At 43.3% G+C, this 18,587-nt stretch overlaps 1 protein-coding gene across 1 annotated transcript in view; it reads right to left on the bottom strand.

Moving 5' to 3' along the window:
* LOC126281356 (small conductance calcium-activated potassium channel protein) overlaps positions 1-18,587 on the bottom strand; it is a 1,755,063-nt gene that overhangs the window by 1,384,227 nt on the left and 352,249 nt on the right. Inside the window, exon 3 of the mRNA XM_049980265.1 lies at positions 1,006-1,355. Coding sequence (XP_049836222.1) covers positions 1,006-1,355 — 350 coding nt within the window. The remainder of the gene's footprint in view (positions 1-1,005; positions 1,356-18,587) is intronic.

Below are 18,587 nucleotides of genomic sequence, written 5' to 3'. Positions count from 1 at the left end.
GAATAGGAAAAGCACATAAACAAATATTACAAAGATGTTTTAATGTGTAGTCAACAGAGATCGTCCACAGAGTATATATACATCGATATAGCGGGTCTTTCTCCTACTAATAGAATATATAATGTAAAATGTAATTGAGCAATATTCAGATAGTTGAATATACAAAATGACATGCCAGAAATGCTCCATGTTCTAGCTAGCACAAATACCTCAAGACTGCAACATCAGGTATACAGAGCACGTTAAAGCCTACAGACACGCATCAGCAATCGCCGCACACGTACACAATACAGAACACCCATTCGGAAAAGTAGAGCCACCGACAAAATAAAAGTCAGTTGATGGAAGAACTCGAGATACTTATAGAAAAAATATATATGAGGATAAAATACAAAATGAAAAACTGGAGAGTCAATCAGTGAATTTCTTCGGATGATTCGACAACATTCTTAAATAAAAATAGTGACAGGTAGAAATAATAATGTACATAAGCATATAGTGATCCACATTACTAACATAAAATATATTGCACGAAAATATACATGCTCTACAGGCGACTTAAGTTCATTTCTGTTGACTACATGTAAAGACGTCTTTTTAATATGCGTGTGATGTTTAATATGACCACAAATTGACCACACGAAAACTGTGAATAGAATTTCTTGGTACATTTCGCCACGAACTCTGTATAAAGAATGACAATTAATTAAAATTAGCGAATGTTTGTATGTATTACAGCAAAGAGAACAGAAAAATACGACACCTGAAACACTGAAAACATGACGAATAAGCGGCACAGCACAGGGATAACGCACTTGAAAATAGGAATTATATCGCAAAGACGTCGTGCAGAAAATATAAATAAACAGATCGTGACTGGTAGCAGACAAGTTATTTGACAAAGAAACCCACTGTTTCTACGGTCGCAGGCGCCCTCAAGCTATTTGTAATGGAAGAAATGAAACAAAAGTGGCTCGGGCGGCCGTTACGACGCATGCGCAGTACCTGTTTGAACTGCCGGATGGCGCCGTTGATGCGCAGCGAGTCGGCGGCGATGCCGGCAATGCCGTCTGCCGGTTCGCGCAGCTGGCGCAGCGAGGCGCTGCCGGCGCTGTGGTGCGCGCAGTGGCCGCTGCACGGCGCGGCGGGCTCGGGCTGGGAGCTCTGGCGCACGACGCGCGCGGCGCCGTGGCAGGGCGAGGCGCTGAGCAGCACGGACGGCGGCTGCCGCACGCTCTCGCGAGACGCAGACCGCAGCGGCGCCGGCGCCAGCATCTCGCAGCGGCAGCGCGCGTGGCCCGGCTGCGCGGCCACGTGCTGCGGCGGCGGCGGCAGCGGCGCCGCGCTCCGCGTCCCTGCGCACAGCGTTTCGCAACCACCTTCTATCAACGGCTTGCAGTACGAAAACACAAAATAACAAATGTGTGTGAAATCTTTTAGGACTAAGCTGCTATGGTCATCAGTCCCTAATCTTACACACTACTTAACCTAAATTATCCTGAGGACAAACACACACATCCGCTGGGACCAGTCGTACACCCCATGACTGTACCGTCTTAGATAACATAATAACACTAAATAGAATATCGCCCACACAAAACTGTAAGTTATGTCATACTATTAGGGTTCAATACCTCATTCGCTAGAGACAGAGACCTTAGGGGCTTAACTTTGTTGTGTGTGTGTGTGAGTGTGTGTTTTCAAAATCCTTTTTCTTAGGAAAGTTGCTACTCGTCGTATAGCGGAGATGATGTATTGCAGGTAGCCACAAAAAAAAAAAAGACTGTCAGCTAGTGAGCTTTCGGCCAACAAGTTCTTTGTCGTAAAAAAGACAACATACATCCACACACACACACACACACACACATACATACAGTCATGCGAGCGCATCTCACACGCACCTGACCACAGTCTCTGGTTGGTGAACCCTCCATGCAGAATCATGAAATCTGGAAAGAAGAAAGGTTTTGCATACAAGTAAAGGAAATGAAATCAGACGATTGTTAATTTATAGTTATATCACACGAGAAATATTTCTTTTGTCATTTGTTATCCGACATCAAATTTGAAATTAAAACATTCTCGAAAGTTTTGGGATTCCTGCGACCGATATCTTGCTAGTATCAATGTCGATAACAAGCAAAATTAGTCGAAATCCTTGATTCCTGGAATAAATGAACCGTCTATGTACGGAATTAAGTTTGTACGGAACCGTCAACGAGTGAGTAATTAGTCGAAATCCTTGATTCCTGGAATAAATGAACCGTCTATGTACGGAATTAAGTTTGTACGGAACCGTCAACGAGTGAGTAATTAGTCGAAATCCTAGATTCCTGGAATAAATGAACCGTCTATGTACGGAATTAAGTTTGTACGGAACCGTCAACGAGTGAGTCCTACTCACACCTCGCCAATTTTTTCCATCAACTAATTTCTATAGTGGCCGTGCGGTTCTAGGCGCCACAGTCTGGAACCGAATGACCGCTACGGTCGCAGCTTCGAATCCTGCCGCGGGCATGGATATGTGTGATGTCCTTAGGTTAGTTAGGTTTAATTAGTTCTAAGTTCCAGGCGACTGATGGCCTCAGAAGTTAAGTCGCATAGTGCTCAGAGCCATTTGAACCATTTTTTGAACTCATTTCTCTGTCGGTGCTTGACAGAAAATGACAACAAGATTAGATTGGAAACGTTTTCTTGCTGTTCTGTTGAATAATATTTATTTGGTCACGAGCCTGCTTTCAACTTCCTAGGCCATCATCGGGTGATGAATGAAGAGCGCAGCCAGAGATGAAACTGCGATAGAGCCACACAGATATTACTCGTACAAAAACTGAGAAGCAGAAGATGCATAGAATGTGGATTATAGATTGTTTACAAAGGAATGCTCTACAGTTTTATGTCACACATAGTTAATTATATATAAATAAAAATGTAATTAAAGTTCTATTTGGAGTTTCTTACATTTAAAGATATCTTAGGAATAAAGCTGAATCACAATGTAGTATAATACACTGAAGAGCCAAAGAAACTGGTACACCTGGCTAATATCCTGTAGGGGCTCCGCTAGCACGCCGAAGCACCGTAACATCACGTGACATGGACTCGACTAATGAGTGAATCGACACTATGAATCCTGCAGGGCCGTCCATAAATCCGTAAGAGTACGAGGGGGTGGAGATCTCTTTTGAATAGCACGTTGCAAAACATCCCGAATATGCTTAATAATGTTCATGTCTGGGGAGTTCGGTGGCCAGAGGAAATGTTTAAACCCAGACTGTTCCTGGAGCCAATCTATAGCAATTCTGGACGTGTGGGGTGTCAAATGGTTCAAATGGCCCTGAGAACTATGCGACAGTCTCCTAGAACTTACAACTACTTAATCCTAACTGACCTAAGGACATCACACACATCCATGCCCGAGGCAGGATTCGAACCTGCGGCCGTAGCGGTCGCGTGGTTCCAGACTGTAGCGCCTAGAACCGCTCGGCCATCCCGGCCGGCGTGGGCTGTCACATTGCCCTGCTGGAATTGCACAAGTAAGTCGGAATGCGCAGTGAAAGTGAATGTATGCAGGTGATCAGACAGGACGCTTACGTCCATGTCATTCGCCAGAGTCGTAGGGGTCCCGTATCACTCCAACTGCACACGGCTCACACCATTCCAGCGCCTCCACCAGCTTGAACAGACCCCTGCCGACATGCAGGGAGGGTCCTTGGATTCAAGATGTTGTATCCATACCCGTACACGTCCATCCGCTCAATATAACATGAAACGAGGCTTGTCCGACCAGGAAACATGTTTCCGGTCATCAACAGACCAATTTCCGTGTCGATGGGCCCAGGTGAGGTGTAAGACTTTGTGTCGTGCAAACATCAAGGGTACTCGAGTGAGCCTTTGGCTCCGAAAGCCCATATCGATGGTGTTTCATTGAATGGTTCACACCCTGACACTTGTTGACGGCCCAGCACTGATATCTGCAGCAGTTTGCAGAATGGTTGCACTTCTCTCTGTTGGACCATTCTCTTGAGTTGTCATTGGTCCCGTTCTTAAACGATCTTTTTCCGGCAGCAGCGATGTCAGAGATTTGATGTTTTACCAGATTCCTGATATTCACGATACACCCGTGAAATGGTCATAAGGGAAATCCCTACTTCATCTCTATCAAAAAGCTGCTGTGTCCTATAGCTAGTGCACAGACTATAAAACCACTTTCAAACTCACTGAAATCTTGATAACCTGCCATTGTAGCAGTAGTAACCGATCTAACAGCTGCGCCAGACACTTGTTGTCTGATACAGGGTTGCTGACTGCAAGACCGTATTCTGCCAGTTTGCATATCGTATTTGAATACGCATGACTATACGACTGAGCCGTGGCGGCTCATATTGATAGTACCACTCTGGTGGTTTTGCTATTGTACTGATGATTATGTTGTAAAGACGTTCTCTGGTGTGGTAAATCACGCGCTCATTTGTAACCAATCCAAGCAGAAGTTACCATTGCTACTTGCCTACATGTTACTGTCCTTATGATTGGCGTTGTTTGTCTTTTGATTGTGGGTGTGCTCCCGTTTAAAAAAAAATTACTGCTACTATTCATAAGGGTTGTCTAGTAAGGAAACTGCTTAACCTTTTGTCATATGCTGGTCTGTTTGCCTATCACATTGGCTTTCTGTACAGTAACTGAAGGAATGTGTATGGTGGTTCAAGATTGTAGGCTGACTAGTATTTGAACTGGTGTTGAGGTTAAGGGCGAGATCAGAATCCCGCAAACCCGCACGCTGCGCCTGGTTAAATGTTCCGCTACTGGGGAGCCGGCTCTCTGTTCTTGGATTTTGTAAGGATACGTGATGAGTGCATCGCTGTAGTTTTTCGCGTTCTAAATTGCGGGGTGTCGGTGCCGTCCAAGGGCTAGACTTGTGATGTATGTTATGTTGAAAGGGAATTAACTGTACCAAACTTAAGAGAGCTTTCAGTTTGTTTTAGGTCTGTACATGGAATGACGTTGACATTTTGTCGATTGCGGCAATAACTTCCTGTGTGGGGAGATCCTCTGAGGGACTTGTATTGTACTGTTGCAGTGCAGTCCATATGAAACGTGCTGCTTAAAACTTGGGGCTGCAGCTCTCTGATGTTATATATTACTGTTTAACCTAAAATGTCTTCGATGTAATGTGTTTGTTGAGGATTATGTAATTAATTTTGATAGCTGGTTCCTTAAAGGAAGTATTTCGTTTGAAAATATGTGCTCGGTCAGAGCCTATTTAAATATGATTTCAACTCATAATTCAAATTTTCTAGTCTTGCTTTCTTAAAAGGCTTTCAGTTAAATGATTACTATTTGCCTGTTTAAATGTTTGAGTGACTTAAAGGAAAAGAATATTATTTTGTAATTTGTACTGATTGTTCCTTTTGGGTAATACCTGACTTATGAGTTCAATAAATGAGTGTCTAGTCAGTGGTGATGCACTGTTCTGTTGCTAGCCTACCCCTTCCACTCCACAGCCTATTGAGCTGCTTTGTGTCGAAATTGTATTCAGAACACCCCTCTGACCTGACACCTCAAGGACTCTACCCGTTTATTTGGCGCTTCAGTGTATAATATCTGTGTAAGTCAAAATTAACTTTAAAGAGTGGAAAGAGTAAATTTAACTTGGCCATCTACGAGGGGCCTTTCTTCTTGTTTCAACTTCCGATAGGCTATAAATAAAAGACAAGTTCATAGAAAACAATTATTTTATTACTAAAAGATTTGTTCACTTATGGTTACTTTTCAACATAATCAACAAAAAGATTGAGATATTTATCGCACCTGAGGACAAGCTTTGCAATACCCTCTTCAAAAAATGTTGCCGCCAATGATTGCAAATAGGGACTGACGTTGTTTCGAAGATTTTCGTTGGTTTGAAAGTGCTGCCCTACTAGCCACGTCTTCAGTTCAGGGAAAAGGTGAAAGTCGCTGTCGACCGGTTTAACAAGGTCGGCTGTAACGGCAGACTTGCGCCCTTCGCCCCATTCATCATGCACGTCACTTCGGCCATCTTTAAACTTTCACACACAACATTCACACACAACACCATCAGTCATGAAGTTATCACTGTAGACTCAGCTCATTCTCTGATGAATTTCTGCTGCACTATTCCCTTCTGCTTGTAAAAACTGAATTATGCTTCGTAATTCAGACATGGCGGGAGCATCAGTGACGGCAGCCATGTTTTCGTGGCTGTAGTGCATCGCAGACTGGTGCCTTGAGGTCAGCAACGGCGGAGTGAATAGTGCGAGAGTCGCGGAGCAGCCTACAGCGCATGTCCTCTTCCTGCCGCTCGAGAAGCGAACGGCAGTTGGAAAAAAAAAAAGGCCCTCCTATATTACCAAACTGCTGACCCGATTAACGGTGCATTGCCCGAGTTGCAGGTTGCCTACCTGAAATCTTTCAGAAAGAGCGAAAATTTGATTCTAAATATTATTGACCTAATTTAAAGCTTTAAAATGCTGTCCTAATCTACCCATTAAAAGGTATAATCTGAGGTTGATGGTTTAACACAATAAGAGAAATATTACAAACAGAAAATTCCTCGTACCTGCCATCCCACAAAATAATGAAAGGCAAAAATCGATTTCTGATTTCGCTCTTCATGCAGCAGACAGGATGCTTTACTTTATTATTCCCTTACTACTGGCTCTATTCGCAACACGTTTTGCGGACAGTAACAACATATACCACTGAATGTATGTGCAAAATCATACCATTGTACGACACATAGTTTAGGAGGTATGACGTCATAAACACTGACATGTCTGAAAAATTGTTTTTTGTTTAGATGCCTGAAAAATTACCTTTTGTTTAAAACGGAGCACAAATTGCCCATAATGAAGTCATCCAGTGCTTTATAATGTGATCACTTTGTTATTTCCTGCAAGCTTCAAACATAATTTCAAATATTTCCTAAATTTTTCGTCGCTTACATTCTTAACGTCAATTGCTTAACAATGAACTCATTTGCAACCAGGCGTTTGAAGCTGTTCTATGCATGGGACTTCGCTTCTTTAAAGAATCCGTGCTAAAGGTTTAGTTTGGTATTTATTATTGAATAATAGTGCAGCTATATCGTTGTTATCGGAAAACACACACACACACACACACACACACACACACACACACATATATATATATATATATATATATATATATATATATATATATATAGTTCTTGTTGACCAGCGTGCAGACGATGCGCAGTTTTAAGCAAGTTCCCATTGTCATAGAATATTATTAAACATGTCAGAGGTACTAAAAGCAACAAGTCTGGTAATATGCAATTCGGTTCTAAATACACATTCAAATAACGCAACTTAAATGAGGAAATGTAGCTGTGGTTTTCTTTGTAATCGCTAACTAAGTGTATCTTTGTATTGAGGTCAGTATTAAGATCCATTGTAGCTACAGTCCGTCCTGCACGATGGCACACAGTACCAGTGTGTTCGAAAAACACGCCCGCGGAAATAAGATTTATCAAGCAATCGTATTTCTGATTATGTTGATGGCAGAATAAGCGGTCAAGTGTTTTGCATAGCTCTTGGCCTACAGACCATTTGTATACCTACCGGAAAAATGGGAATACTGTAGGTATCCTACAAAAGGGTGAAAATATAAACATTACGCACTTCCTCCACCCTAGGCAAATTGATCAAATCTGTTGTTTCTTTGGCATTAGTGTGGATGTTAGGCGGCTTGTAAAAAAAAAAAAAAATGTTCAAACGTGTGTGAAATCTTATGGGACTTAACTGCTAAGGTCATCAATCCCTAAGCTTACACACTACCTAACCTAAATTATCCTAAGGACAAACACACACACCCATGCCAGAGGGAGGACTCGAACCTCCGCCGGAACCCGCCGCACGGTCCATGAATGCAGCGCCTTAGGGCGGCTTGTAGAAGAGCCATTTATTCATGGGCGGTTCTTGAGAAAACACGGAAAAAACACACGTCTTGGATATCAGAATTACTAATTATAATGATGGTCATTTCTATAATTTCTATTCATGACAAATAATCGAAATGTTTGTCATATTTCCTAATATGATGTGCTCAGGGATATCATTATCGATTACCGGAGATCCAGAGGTTCAAATCTGACTTGGAAATTATTCGTTGATCCAGTTGGCGACATAAATACCTCATAGAAAATCATTTTGGCAAACGAAATTTTTTGTATTTGTAAACCAAACATCGCATTTTTATTATACTCTAGGTGTAGCATAAAAATGTGCATTTTTATATAAAGTAGTGTAAAGTGGACTGTTTTGAATGGGAGAAGGTTTTTCTTAACCCTATATAAGGGAACGTGTTTGTGTCTACATGTGTCAAAGTATGTAAATGCATCGAAGTATATAAATAAATTGTCAAAACTTTATTGACCTGCAGAATTCGTTTTATATGGGCAGCACATCCTGTTGTAAGAAGGGAACCAGCTTAAAAATGCCCCTGTCGGAACACAAAAAGACAAATATGATTCTCTTTAAAATAATCTGACAGAAAAGTGGGGAACTAGCAGCCTCAATTCTCATTTCGCTTTTCCCAACAAAAATTTTGGCTTAGGAATATAATCACGATTTTATGTTCTGAAAGAGAGTTACAAAGAGACAGTGATGGAGGAAGAGAGAGAGACCATGTCTGTGGGAGAGAAAGAGAGAGGAGAGGAGACAGTGATGTTGGGAGAGAGAAAGTGGCTGTGAAAGACGAAAAGGGACGGCTGAAGACAGTAGCAGTGGGAGCGAAAGAGAGAAGAAATAATCATGGTCAATGAGAGACAGTGGCAGTAAAGCGGAAAGAGAGTTCGATGATCGACGGAGATAGTAGCAGTTGGACCGAAAAAGAAAAATGGTTCAAATGGCTCTGAGCACTATGGGACTCAACTGCTGTGGTCATTAGTTCCCTAGAACTTAGAACTACTTAAACCTAACTAACCTAAGGACATCACACACATCCATGCCCGAGGCAGGATTCGAACCTGCGACCGTAGCAGTCGCACGGTTCCGGACTGCGCGCCTAGAACCGCGAGACCACCGCGGCCGGCCCGAAAAAGAAGAGACACTGGAAATGAAAAAGAGAGATCAGTGCAGAGCATACATAGGCTTCGGCAGTCTTAATCCACCCTCCCCCCCTTTCCCTCTGAACCAGCCAATTTTAACATGATAAAATTCGCCCACTTTCCCGCATCCTGTAAACCCACGTGTTAAAGACTCCTGGTCCAGAAGTGGAACCACCCCCAAGGACGTATGTGGTGGGGTGACAGTGGTGGTTGAAGAGAATGATAGCAGGTTGTAAACGGGAAAGAAAGAGACAGTGGCAATGAGAGTGAAGGTTCAGGGAACGAATACAGTGGCAGTGGGACAGAGAAACAGCGAAAGTGGCAGAGAAGGCGACAGTGGTAAGAAAGAACAAGAGAAATAGAGGGAGAGAGTGACGCTGGGAGAGAGAAACAGGAGCAAGTGCCATTAGAAGAAAAAGGAGACAGTGACAGAAACACATATAGACATAGGCAGTGAGAGGTAGATGAAGCGTACGAAGGCTTCGCTCCATGGAGAGACTGGGTAAAAGTATTTAGAATGTTCTGTGTTAATAGAGCGCTAATATTTTCGCGTGACAAAATTTTTGTTGAGGAAGGCGAAGTGAGGATAGAGGCTGCTGGTTCCCGACTATTCTTTCAGCCTGTTTTAAAGAGGAACATGTTCGCCTTTGCTTTGCGCCGATAAGAGGATTTCTTAGCTGTTTAAATTAAGTTGGGAATTCAGTTGTTGTAGGAATGTATTTAATTGTCTAGTAGTACCAGTCAATAAACACAGCACATCATCCACATACTTGATACAGTACATAATTTTGCAGTGCAGTAGTTCCTTCGGTAAATACGTGTGTTCGGAATTATCCCTGAACTTCGTTTCTTTCAACACGAAATAAAAATCGGTTAAGATGAAAAGATTTCGCCTATCAGTCCGCCAAATATACCTACTCGCTTCAGCCGCTACATCGCCCATGGACTTACTGACTAATGTTTTTCATTAGACGTAACAAAATGAGCCACAGGTGCTACTGTTGCGGTGTTCCACTTTGTCTCTGAATCAGCCATGCTCAAAACAATTAAATAAGTTTTCGAATTCTGTGATCGGTGTATCAAAGTAAAGGAATTGTGCATCTAAATCAGTGAACTTTTTATGTTAACTGAATCTTCCGTCCATTCTTGGTAGAACAACATTATAATAAATGAAAAGCACTGTCTTGCTTTCGGCTTACGAGGCAATTATCAGGCATTTATTCATACTGACTCCGCTTTTTGCATTTCAATTAAATCGTGTCAGGCGTCCACGAGTCGTTGTTATTGACAGGGTGTAGAGGTGTGGGGGAGAAATTTTGCACACACTTCTTCAAAACTACCTGGAAAATACACTCCTGAATAAGAACACCGTGAATTCATTGTCCCAGGAAGGGGAAACTTTATTGACACATTCCTGGGGTCAGATACATCACATAATCACACTGACAGAACCACAGGCACATAGACACAGGCAACAGAGCATGCACAATGTCGGCACTAGTACAGTGTATATCCACCTTTCGCAGCAATGTAGACTGCTATTCTCCCATGGCGACGATCGTAGAGATGCTGGATGTAGTCCTGTGGAACGGCTTGCCATGCCATTTCCACCTGGCGCCTCAGTTAGACCAGCGTTCGTGATGGACGTGCAGACCGCGTGAGACGACGCTTCATCCAGTCCCAAACATGCTCAATGGGGGACAGATCCGGAGATCTTGCTGGCCAGGGTAGTTGACTTACACCTTCTAGAGCACGTTGGGTGGCACGGGACACATGCGGACGTGCATTGTCCTGTTGGAACAGCAAGTTCCCTTGCCGGTCTAGGAATAGTAGAACGATGGGTTCGATGACGGTTTGGATGTACCGTGCACTATTCAGTGTCCCCTCGACGATCACCAGAGGTGTACGGCCAGTGTAGGAGATCGCTCCCCACACCATGATGCCGGGTGTTGGCCCTGTGTGCCTCGGTCGTATGCAGTCCTGATTGTGGCGCTCACCTGCATGGCGCCAAACACGCATACGACCATCATTGGCACCAAGGCAGAAGCGACTCTCATCGCTGAAGACGACACGTTCCATTCGAACCCTCCATTCACGCCTGTCGCGACACCACTGGAGGCGGGCTGCACGATGTTGGGGCGTGAGCGGAAGACGGCCTAACGGTGTGCGGGACTGTAGCCCAGCTTCATGGAGACGGTTGCGAATGGTCCTCGCCGATACCCCAGGAGCAACAGTGTCCCTAATTTGCTGGGAAGTGGCGGTGCGGTCCCCTACGGCACTGCGTAGGATCCTACGGTCTTGGCGTGCATCCGTGCGTCGCTGCGGTCCGGTCCCAGGTCGACGGGCACGTGCACCTTCCGCCGACCACTGGCGACAACATCGATGTACTGTGGAGACCTCACGACCCACGTGTTGAGCAATTCGGCGGTACGTCCACCCGGCCTCCCGCATGCCCACTATACGCCCTCGCTCAAAGTCCGTCAACTGCACATACGGTTCACGTCCACGCTGTCGCGGCATGCTAGCAGTGTTAAAGACTGCGATGGAGGTCCGTATGCCACGGCAAACTGGCTGACACTGACGGCGGCGGTGTACAAATGCTGCGCAGCTAGCGCCATTCGACGGCCAACACCGCGGTTCCTGGTGTGTCCGCTGTGCCGTGCGTGTGATCATTGCTTGTACAGCCCTCTCGCAGTGTCCGGAGCAAGTATGATGGGTCTGGCACACCGGTGTCAATGTGTTCTTTTTTCCATTTCCAGGAATGTATGTTACACACTTGATTTAGATTGCAGTTTGCGATACAACAAGGCGACTCACTGCAGCTACACATTCACTGCTTATAACTGACTAGTGGGCTGCAGCGTTGTTGTCTACAGTACGTTATTACTTCAAGCTGCTGATGTCACTTACATCCCAGGAACAAAATCAGTCTCGGAACTACTCGGATGGACGGTGTTTGTATGTGGTACAGTAAATTTTAGGAGGTAATCGAATTACTGGAGTGTAATAAAATTTACATCTACATAATAACTTTGCAATTCACCATTGAGTCCGTAGAACTACTATCACAGTATTTCTCCCCTCTTGAAAAACATGTGGGGAAAATAAATACGTAAGTCCTTCCTTGTGTGCACTGATTTCTCTTATTTTACGATTGGTTCTCCTTGTGTAGGTGGGAGGCAACCACAAAATTTATCATTGGGAGGAGAAAGTTGATTGAAATTTCGTGAAACATATGGTTGCAACACTAAACGCCTTTATTTTAACGATCGCCACCTTAATGCGCGGTTAGTTAGGTTTAATTAGTTCTAAGTTCCAGGGGACTGACGACCTCAGAAGTTAAGTCCCATAGTGCTCAGAGCCATTTGAAACATTTTTTTCAGGAGGCCGCCGCGTCGGGTGGCCACTTGATGTTTGGCGCCACTTGATCTCGTCCCCGTCGGGGGTTCGAGTCCTCCCTCGCGCATGAGTGTGTGTATTGTATCCTTAGCGTAAGTTAGCTTATGTTAGATAAGTAATGTGTACGCCTAGGGACCGATGACCTCAGCAGTTTGGTCCCATTGGAAGGTACCACAAATTTCCAATTTCAGCATGACAACGCCAGACCACACACGAGCACTGCGACATCTGCTACAAGCCGACGCATTGGGTTCACATTTGAAACTTAATGTTCTACCGGCCAGACACTTTATTTTGTTGGGCAAATAATCAGAGATTATTGTTGCTGAATAATGTACTCCTTTTTGAGCAACTGACAGCTTCAATAACGGATAGGAAAGGCAATTTTTCCCTCTAGTGTTGTACGTTGCAAATGTTGATGGTTGCAAATGATTGGAAAAGAGCACAGGTAGTCCCAGTCTTCAAGAAGGGTCGTCGAGCAGATGCGCAAAACTATAGGCCTATATCTCTGACATCGATCTGTTGTATAATTTCGAACACGTTTTTTGCTCGCGTATCATGTCATTTCTGGAAATCCAGAATCTACCCTGTAGGAATCAACATGGATTCCGGAAACAGAGATCGTGTGAGACCCAACTCTCTCTATTTGTTCATGAGACCCAGAAAATATTAGATACAGGCTCCCAGGTTGATGCCATTTTCCTTGATTTCCGGAAGGCGTTCGATACAGTTCCGCACTGTCGCCTGATAAACAAAGTAAGAGCCTACGGAATATCTGACCAGCTGTGTGGCTGGATTAAAGAGTTTTTAGCAAACAGAACACAGCGTGTTGTTCTCAATGGAGAGACGTCTACAGACGTTTAAGTAACTTCTGGCGCGCCACAGGGAAGTGTTATGGGACCATTGCTTTCACAATATATATAAATGACCTAGTAGATAGTGTCGGAAGTTCCATGCGGCTTCTTGCGGATGATGCTGTAGTATACAGAGAAGTTGCAGCATTAGAAAATTGCAGTGAAATGCAGGACGATCTGCAGCGGATAGGCACTTGGTGCAGGGAGTTGCAACTGACCCTTAACATAGACAAATGTAATGCATTGGAATACATAGAAAGAAGGATCCTTTATTGTATGATTATATGATACAGGAAAAAACAATGGTAGCAGTTACGTCTGTAAAATATCTGGGAGTGTGCTTGCGGAACGATTTGAAGTAGAATGATCATATAAAATTAATTGTTGGTAAGGCGGGTACCAGGTTGAGATTCATTGGGAGAGTCCTTCGAAAATGTAGTCCATCAACAAAGGAGGTTGCTTACAAAACACTCGTTCGACCTATACTTGAGTATTGATCATCAGTGTGGGATCCGTACCAGGTCGGCTTGACAGAGGAGATAGAGAAGATCCAAAGAAGAGCGGCGCGTTTCGTCACAGGGTTATTTGATAAGCGTAATAGCGTCACGGAGATGTTTAGCAAACTCAAGTAGCAGACTCTGTAGGAGAGGCGCTCTGAATCGCGCTGTAGCTTACTGTCCAGGTTTAGAGAGTGTGCGTTTCTGGATGAGGTATCGAATATATTGCTTCCCCCTACTTATACCCACCGAGGAGAACACGAATGTAAAATTAGAGAGACTCGAGCGCGCACGGAGGCTTTCCGGCAGTCGTTCTTCCCGCGAACCATACGCGACTTGAACAGGAAAGGGAGGTAATGACAGTGGCACGTAAAGTGCCCTCCACCGCACACCGTTGGGTGGCTTGTGGAGTATAAAGGTAGATGTAGATGTATTGAGTGGGAATATGCAAAGTAAGTTAAGAGGCTGATCTGTTTATTACCAAGACTAGCGATTATACGGAGAGCGAAAGAAGCCGAATTTAGTTGTTTTAGAAGCTCAGTAATATGCTTTTTCCAGTTAAAGTTGTCGTCAATGTGAACACCCAAAAATTTTGAGAAATTTACCCTGTTAACTGATCCCTGTTCATATGATACATCAATTGTCGGTATGACTCTATTCGGTGTACAGAACAGGATATAGTGAGGTTTTTTTTTCAAAATTAAGGGAGAGTCCATTTTTTGAGAACCATTTAATAACTCTCTGAAATATATCATTACAAAATTTTCAGCTGCTTCTCCTGGAATGGGATTTATTATAAGACTCGTGTCATCTGCAAAAAGTACTAGTTCCGCTTGCTGAACGTTAAGTGGGAGGTCATGCACATGGATAAGGAAGTTCTAAGGAATGACGAGATACGTTTGAAGTTCTCTAACGCTATAGATACAGCAATAAGGGATAGCGCAGCAGGCAGTACAGTTGAAGAGGAATGGACGTCCCTAAAAAGGGCCATCACAGAAGTTGGGAAGGAAAACATAGGTACAAAGAAGGTAGCTGCGAAGAAACCATGGGTAACAGAAGAAATACTTCAGTTGATTGATGAAAGGAGGAAGTACAAACATGTTCCGGGAAAATCAGGAATACCGAAATACAAGTCGCTGAGGAATGAAATAAACAGGAAGTGCAGGGAAGCTAAGACGAAATGGCTGCAGGAAAAATGTGAAGACATCGAAAAAGATATGATTGTCGGAAGGACAGACTCAGCATACAGGAAAGTCAAAACAACCTTTGGTGACATTAAAAGTAACGGTGATAACATTAAGAGTGCAACGGGAATTCCACTGTTAAATGCAGAGGAGAGAGCAGATAGGTGGAAAGAATACATCGAAAGCCTCTATGAGGGTGAAGATTTGTCTGATGTGATAGAAGAAGAAACAGGAGTCGATTTAGAAGAGATAGGGGATCCAGTATTAGAATCGGAATTTAAAAGAGCTTTGGAGGACTTACGGTCAAATAAGACAGAAGGGATAGATAACATTCCATCAGAATTTCTAAAATCATTAGGGGAAGTGGCAACAAAACGACTATTCACGTTGGTGTGTCTGGCGACATACCATCTGATTTTCGGAAAAGCATCAGCCACACAATTCCGAAGACGGCAAGAGCTGACAAGTGCGAGAATTATCGTACAATCAGCTTAACAGCTCATGCATCGAAGCTGTTTACAAGAATAATATACAGAAGAATGGAAAAGAAAATTGGGAATGCGCTAGGTGACGATCAGTTTGGCTTTAGGAAAAGTAAAGTCACGAGAGAGGCAATTATGACGTTACGGCTAATAATGGAAGCAAGGCTAAAGAAAAATCAAGACACGTTCATAGGATTTGTCGACCTGGAAAAAGCGTTCGACAATATAAAATGGTGCAGGCTGTTCGAGATTCTGAAAAAAGTAGGGGTAAGCTATAGGGAGAGACGGGTCATATACAATATGTACAACAACCAAGAGGGAATAATAAGAGTGGATCATCAAGAACGAAGTGCTCGTATTAAGAAGGGTGTAAGACAAGGCTGTAGCCTTTCGCCCGTACTCTTCAATCTGTACATCGAGGAAGCAATGATGGAAATAAAAGAAAGGTTCAGTAGTGGAACTAAAATACAAGGTGAAAGGATATCAATGATACGATTCGCTGATGACATTGCTATCCTGAGTGAAAGTGAAGAAGAATTAAATGATCTGCTGAACGGAATGAACAGTCTAATGAGTACACAGTATGGTTTGAGAGTAAATCGGAGAAAGACGAAGGTAATGAGAAGTAGTAGAAATGAGAACAGCGAGAAACTTAACATCAAGATTGATGGTCACGAAGTCAATGAAGTTGAGGAATTCTGCTACCTAGGCAGTAAAATAACCAATAACGGACGGAGCAAGGAGGACATCAAAAGCAGACTCGCTATGGCAAAAAAGGCATTTCTGGTCAAGAGAAGTCTACTAATATCAAACACCTGCCTTAATTTGAGGAAGAAATTTCTGAGGATGTTCGTGTGGAGTACAGAATTGTATGGTAGTGAAACATGGACTGTGGGAAAACCGGAACAAAAGAGAATCGAAGCATTTGAGATGTGCTGCTATAGACGAATGTTGAAAGTTAGGTGGACTGATAAGGTAAAGAATGAGGAGTTTCTACGCAGAATCGGAGAGGGAAGGAATATGTAGAAAACACTGATAAGGAGAAGGGACAGGATGACAGGACATCTGCTAAGACATGAGGGAATGACTTCCATGGTACTAGAGGGAGCTGTAGAGGGCAAAAACTGTAGAGGAAGACAGAGATTGGAATACGTCAAGCAAATAATTGAGGATGTAGGTTGCAAGTGCTACTCTGAGATGAAGAGGTTAGCACAGGAAAGGAATTCGTGGCGGGTCGCATTAAACCAGTCAGCAGACTGATGACCAAAAAAAAGGAACAGCAGAGGACCTAAAATTGAACCCTGTGGGAATCCCTTTGTGATAACTCCCCATTCACTAAACTTTACCACCCTCCCAACATTATTCGTGCTATTCAGTACAACTTTTTGCTTTCTGTTCATTAAGTATGATTCAAATCAGCTGTGTTTGTAGCCATCAATTCCAAAAAACGTGAGGTATTATAAGAGTGTGACATGATCCACACAGTCAAATGCCTTGGAGAGATCACAAAAAATACCAACTGGCGATAATTTGTTACTTAGGGCTTGTACTATATGATGGATAAATGTGTAGATAGCATTCTCAGTCGAGTGACCCTTCCAGAATGTGAACTGTGACATGCTGAGTAAATTATTTTCTCTTAAATATGAGACTGCTGGGGGGGGGGGGGGGGGCATATGGGCGCTCAACATCGAGGTCATCAGCGAATATGAGACTACTGTTGAATACATAAGTTTATCGAATATTTTAGAAAATGAAGTCAGCAGTCAGAATGGTATATAATTATTTAAGTCACTCTTGTCCCCTTTCTTATGAAGAGGTTTGACAATTTCGTTAAAAACGAATGTGATTGGCAGTACATCTTTTAGGTATTGGTGGGAGGTAGTGGACGGACTTCCACATCCCTCATTGGGAGAGCACTTAGGCCCTATCTAGGGCTGGCTAGAAAGATTGTCCCCGGTGACTTACCAGTGCCCGAACAGAGGCTATCAAAATTTAAAGAGCTTTCTATTTCGGATTCTCATTCAGATAATCATTCTGTTTCGGATTCTGTGCTTATACACATTTTCCTTTGCTTCGGCCTTCCGACAATTTTTCGAAAATTTTGCTTGAGCTTAGTGACATCCGCGATCGGTAACAAGGAAGAATGTGGGATCCTCGATTTACAGTCACACCATATAAGGCCCATGCCAGCTTGAACTTAGTGACATCCACGATCGGTAACAAGGAAGAATGTGGGATCCTCGATTTACAGCCACACCATACAAGGCCCATGTCAGCTTGAACTTAGTGGCATCCGCGATCGGTAACAAGGAAGAATGTGGGATCCTCGATTTACAGTCACACCATACAAGGCCAATGTCAGCTTGAACTTAGTGGCATCCGCGATCGGTAACAAGGAACAATGTGGGATCCTCGATTTACAGTCACACCATACGAGGCCCATGTCAGCAACAGGTAGCAGTACAGCAGAACAGCACACCACGATTCGTCTGCTGCTACCTCTACTGAAGGTTCGGTAAGCTCGCATTTGCAGTGCACATTCTCGACTTCCGAAACCGCTATACCTGTATAATCAAGGGTGAGGAATTTCACTGTTGACAACTTGACTCACGCCCTTCGCGCACTAGTATGCACGTTTTCTTCAATCTAATTCTTGTTTCACAGGGGATCTTTTTCTGCAATCACATATATTTCGTTTCGGTATTGAGATAATTCAGTGGAATTCCCCCACCTGCTGATGATTCTTTCTGTTCCTTCCTATATTTATTGATTTTTTGTGTGGTCTGTTCAGATTCAAAATTTTCTTTTTCATATAGTTGTAGAGTTTTACAATCATGGTTGAAAAAGTACTTCGTGCCCTTCATGTGTCTGGGCACCATGTCGGCCATAATATTATTGTGCAACATGATTCTGGTAGAGTCCCTAATTACAATTTTTCTAATCTTTATTTTATTTTATTTAAGTAAAATTCGTTCTCAAATAGCTTGTAATCTCGACGATAATATGTTTTGAGTAGAATGCATACTGTTTTGCTAAATATTATGCTTACCAGATTTGAAGTCTATTATTTGGTCACC

The sequence above is a fragment of the Schistocerca gregaria genome, chromosome 7 (genome assembly GCF_023897955.1).
Source record: "Schistocerca gregaria isolate iqSchGreg1 chromosome 7, iqSchGreg1.2, whole genome shotgun sequence".
Taxonomy (NCBI): Eukaryota; Metazoa; Arthropoda; class Insecta; order Orthoptera; family Acrididae; genus Schistocerca; species Schistocerca gregaria.
This window is presented reverse-complemented; position numbering and strand designations above follow the sequence as displayed.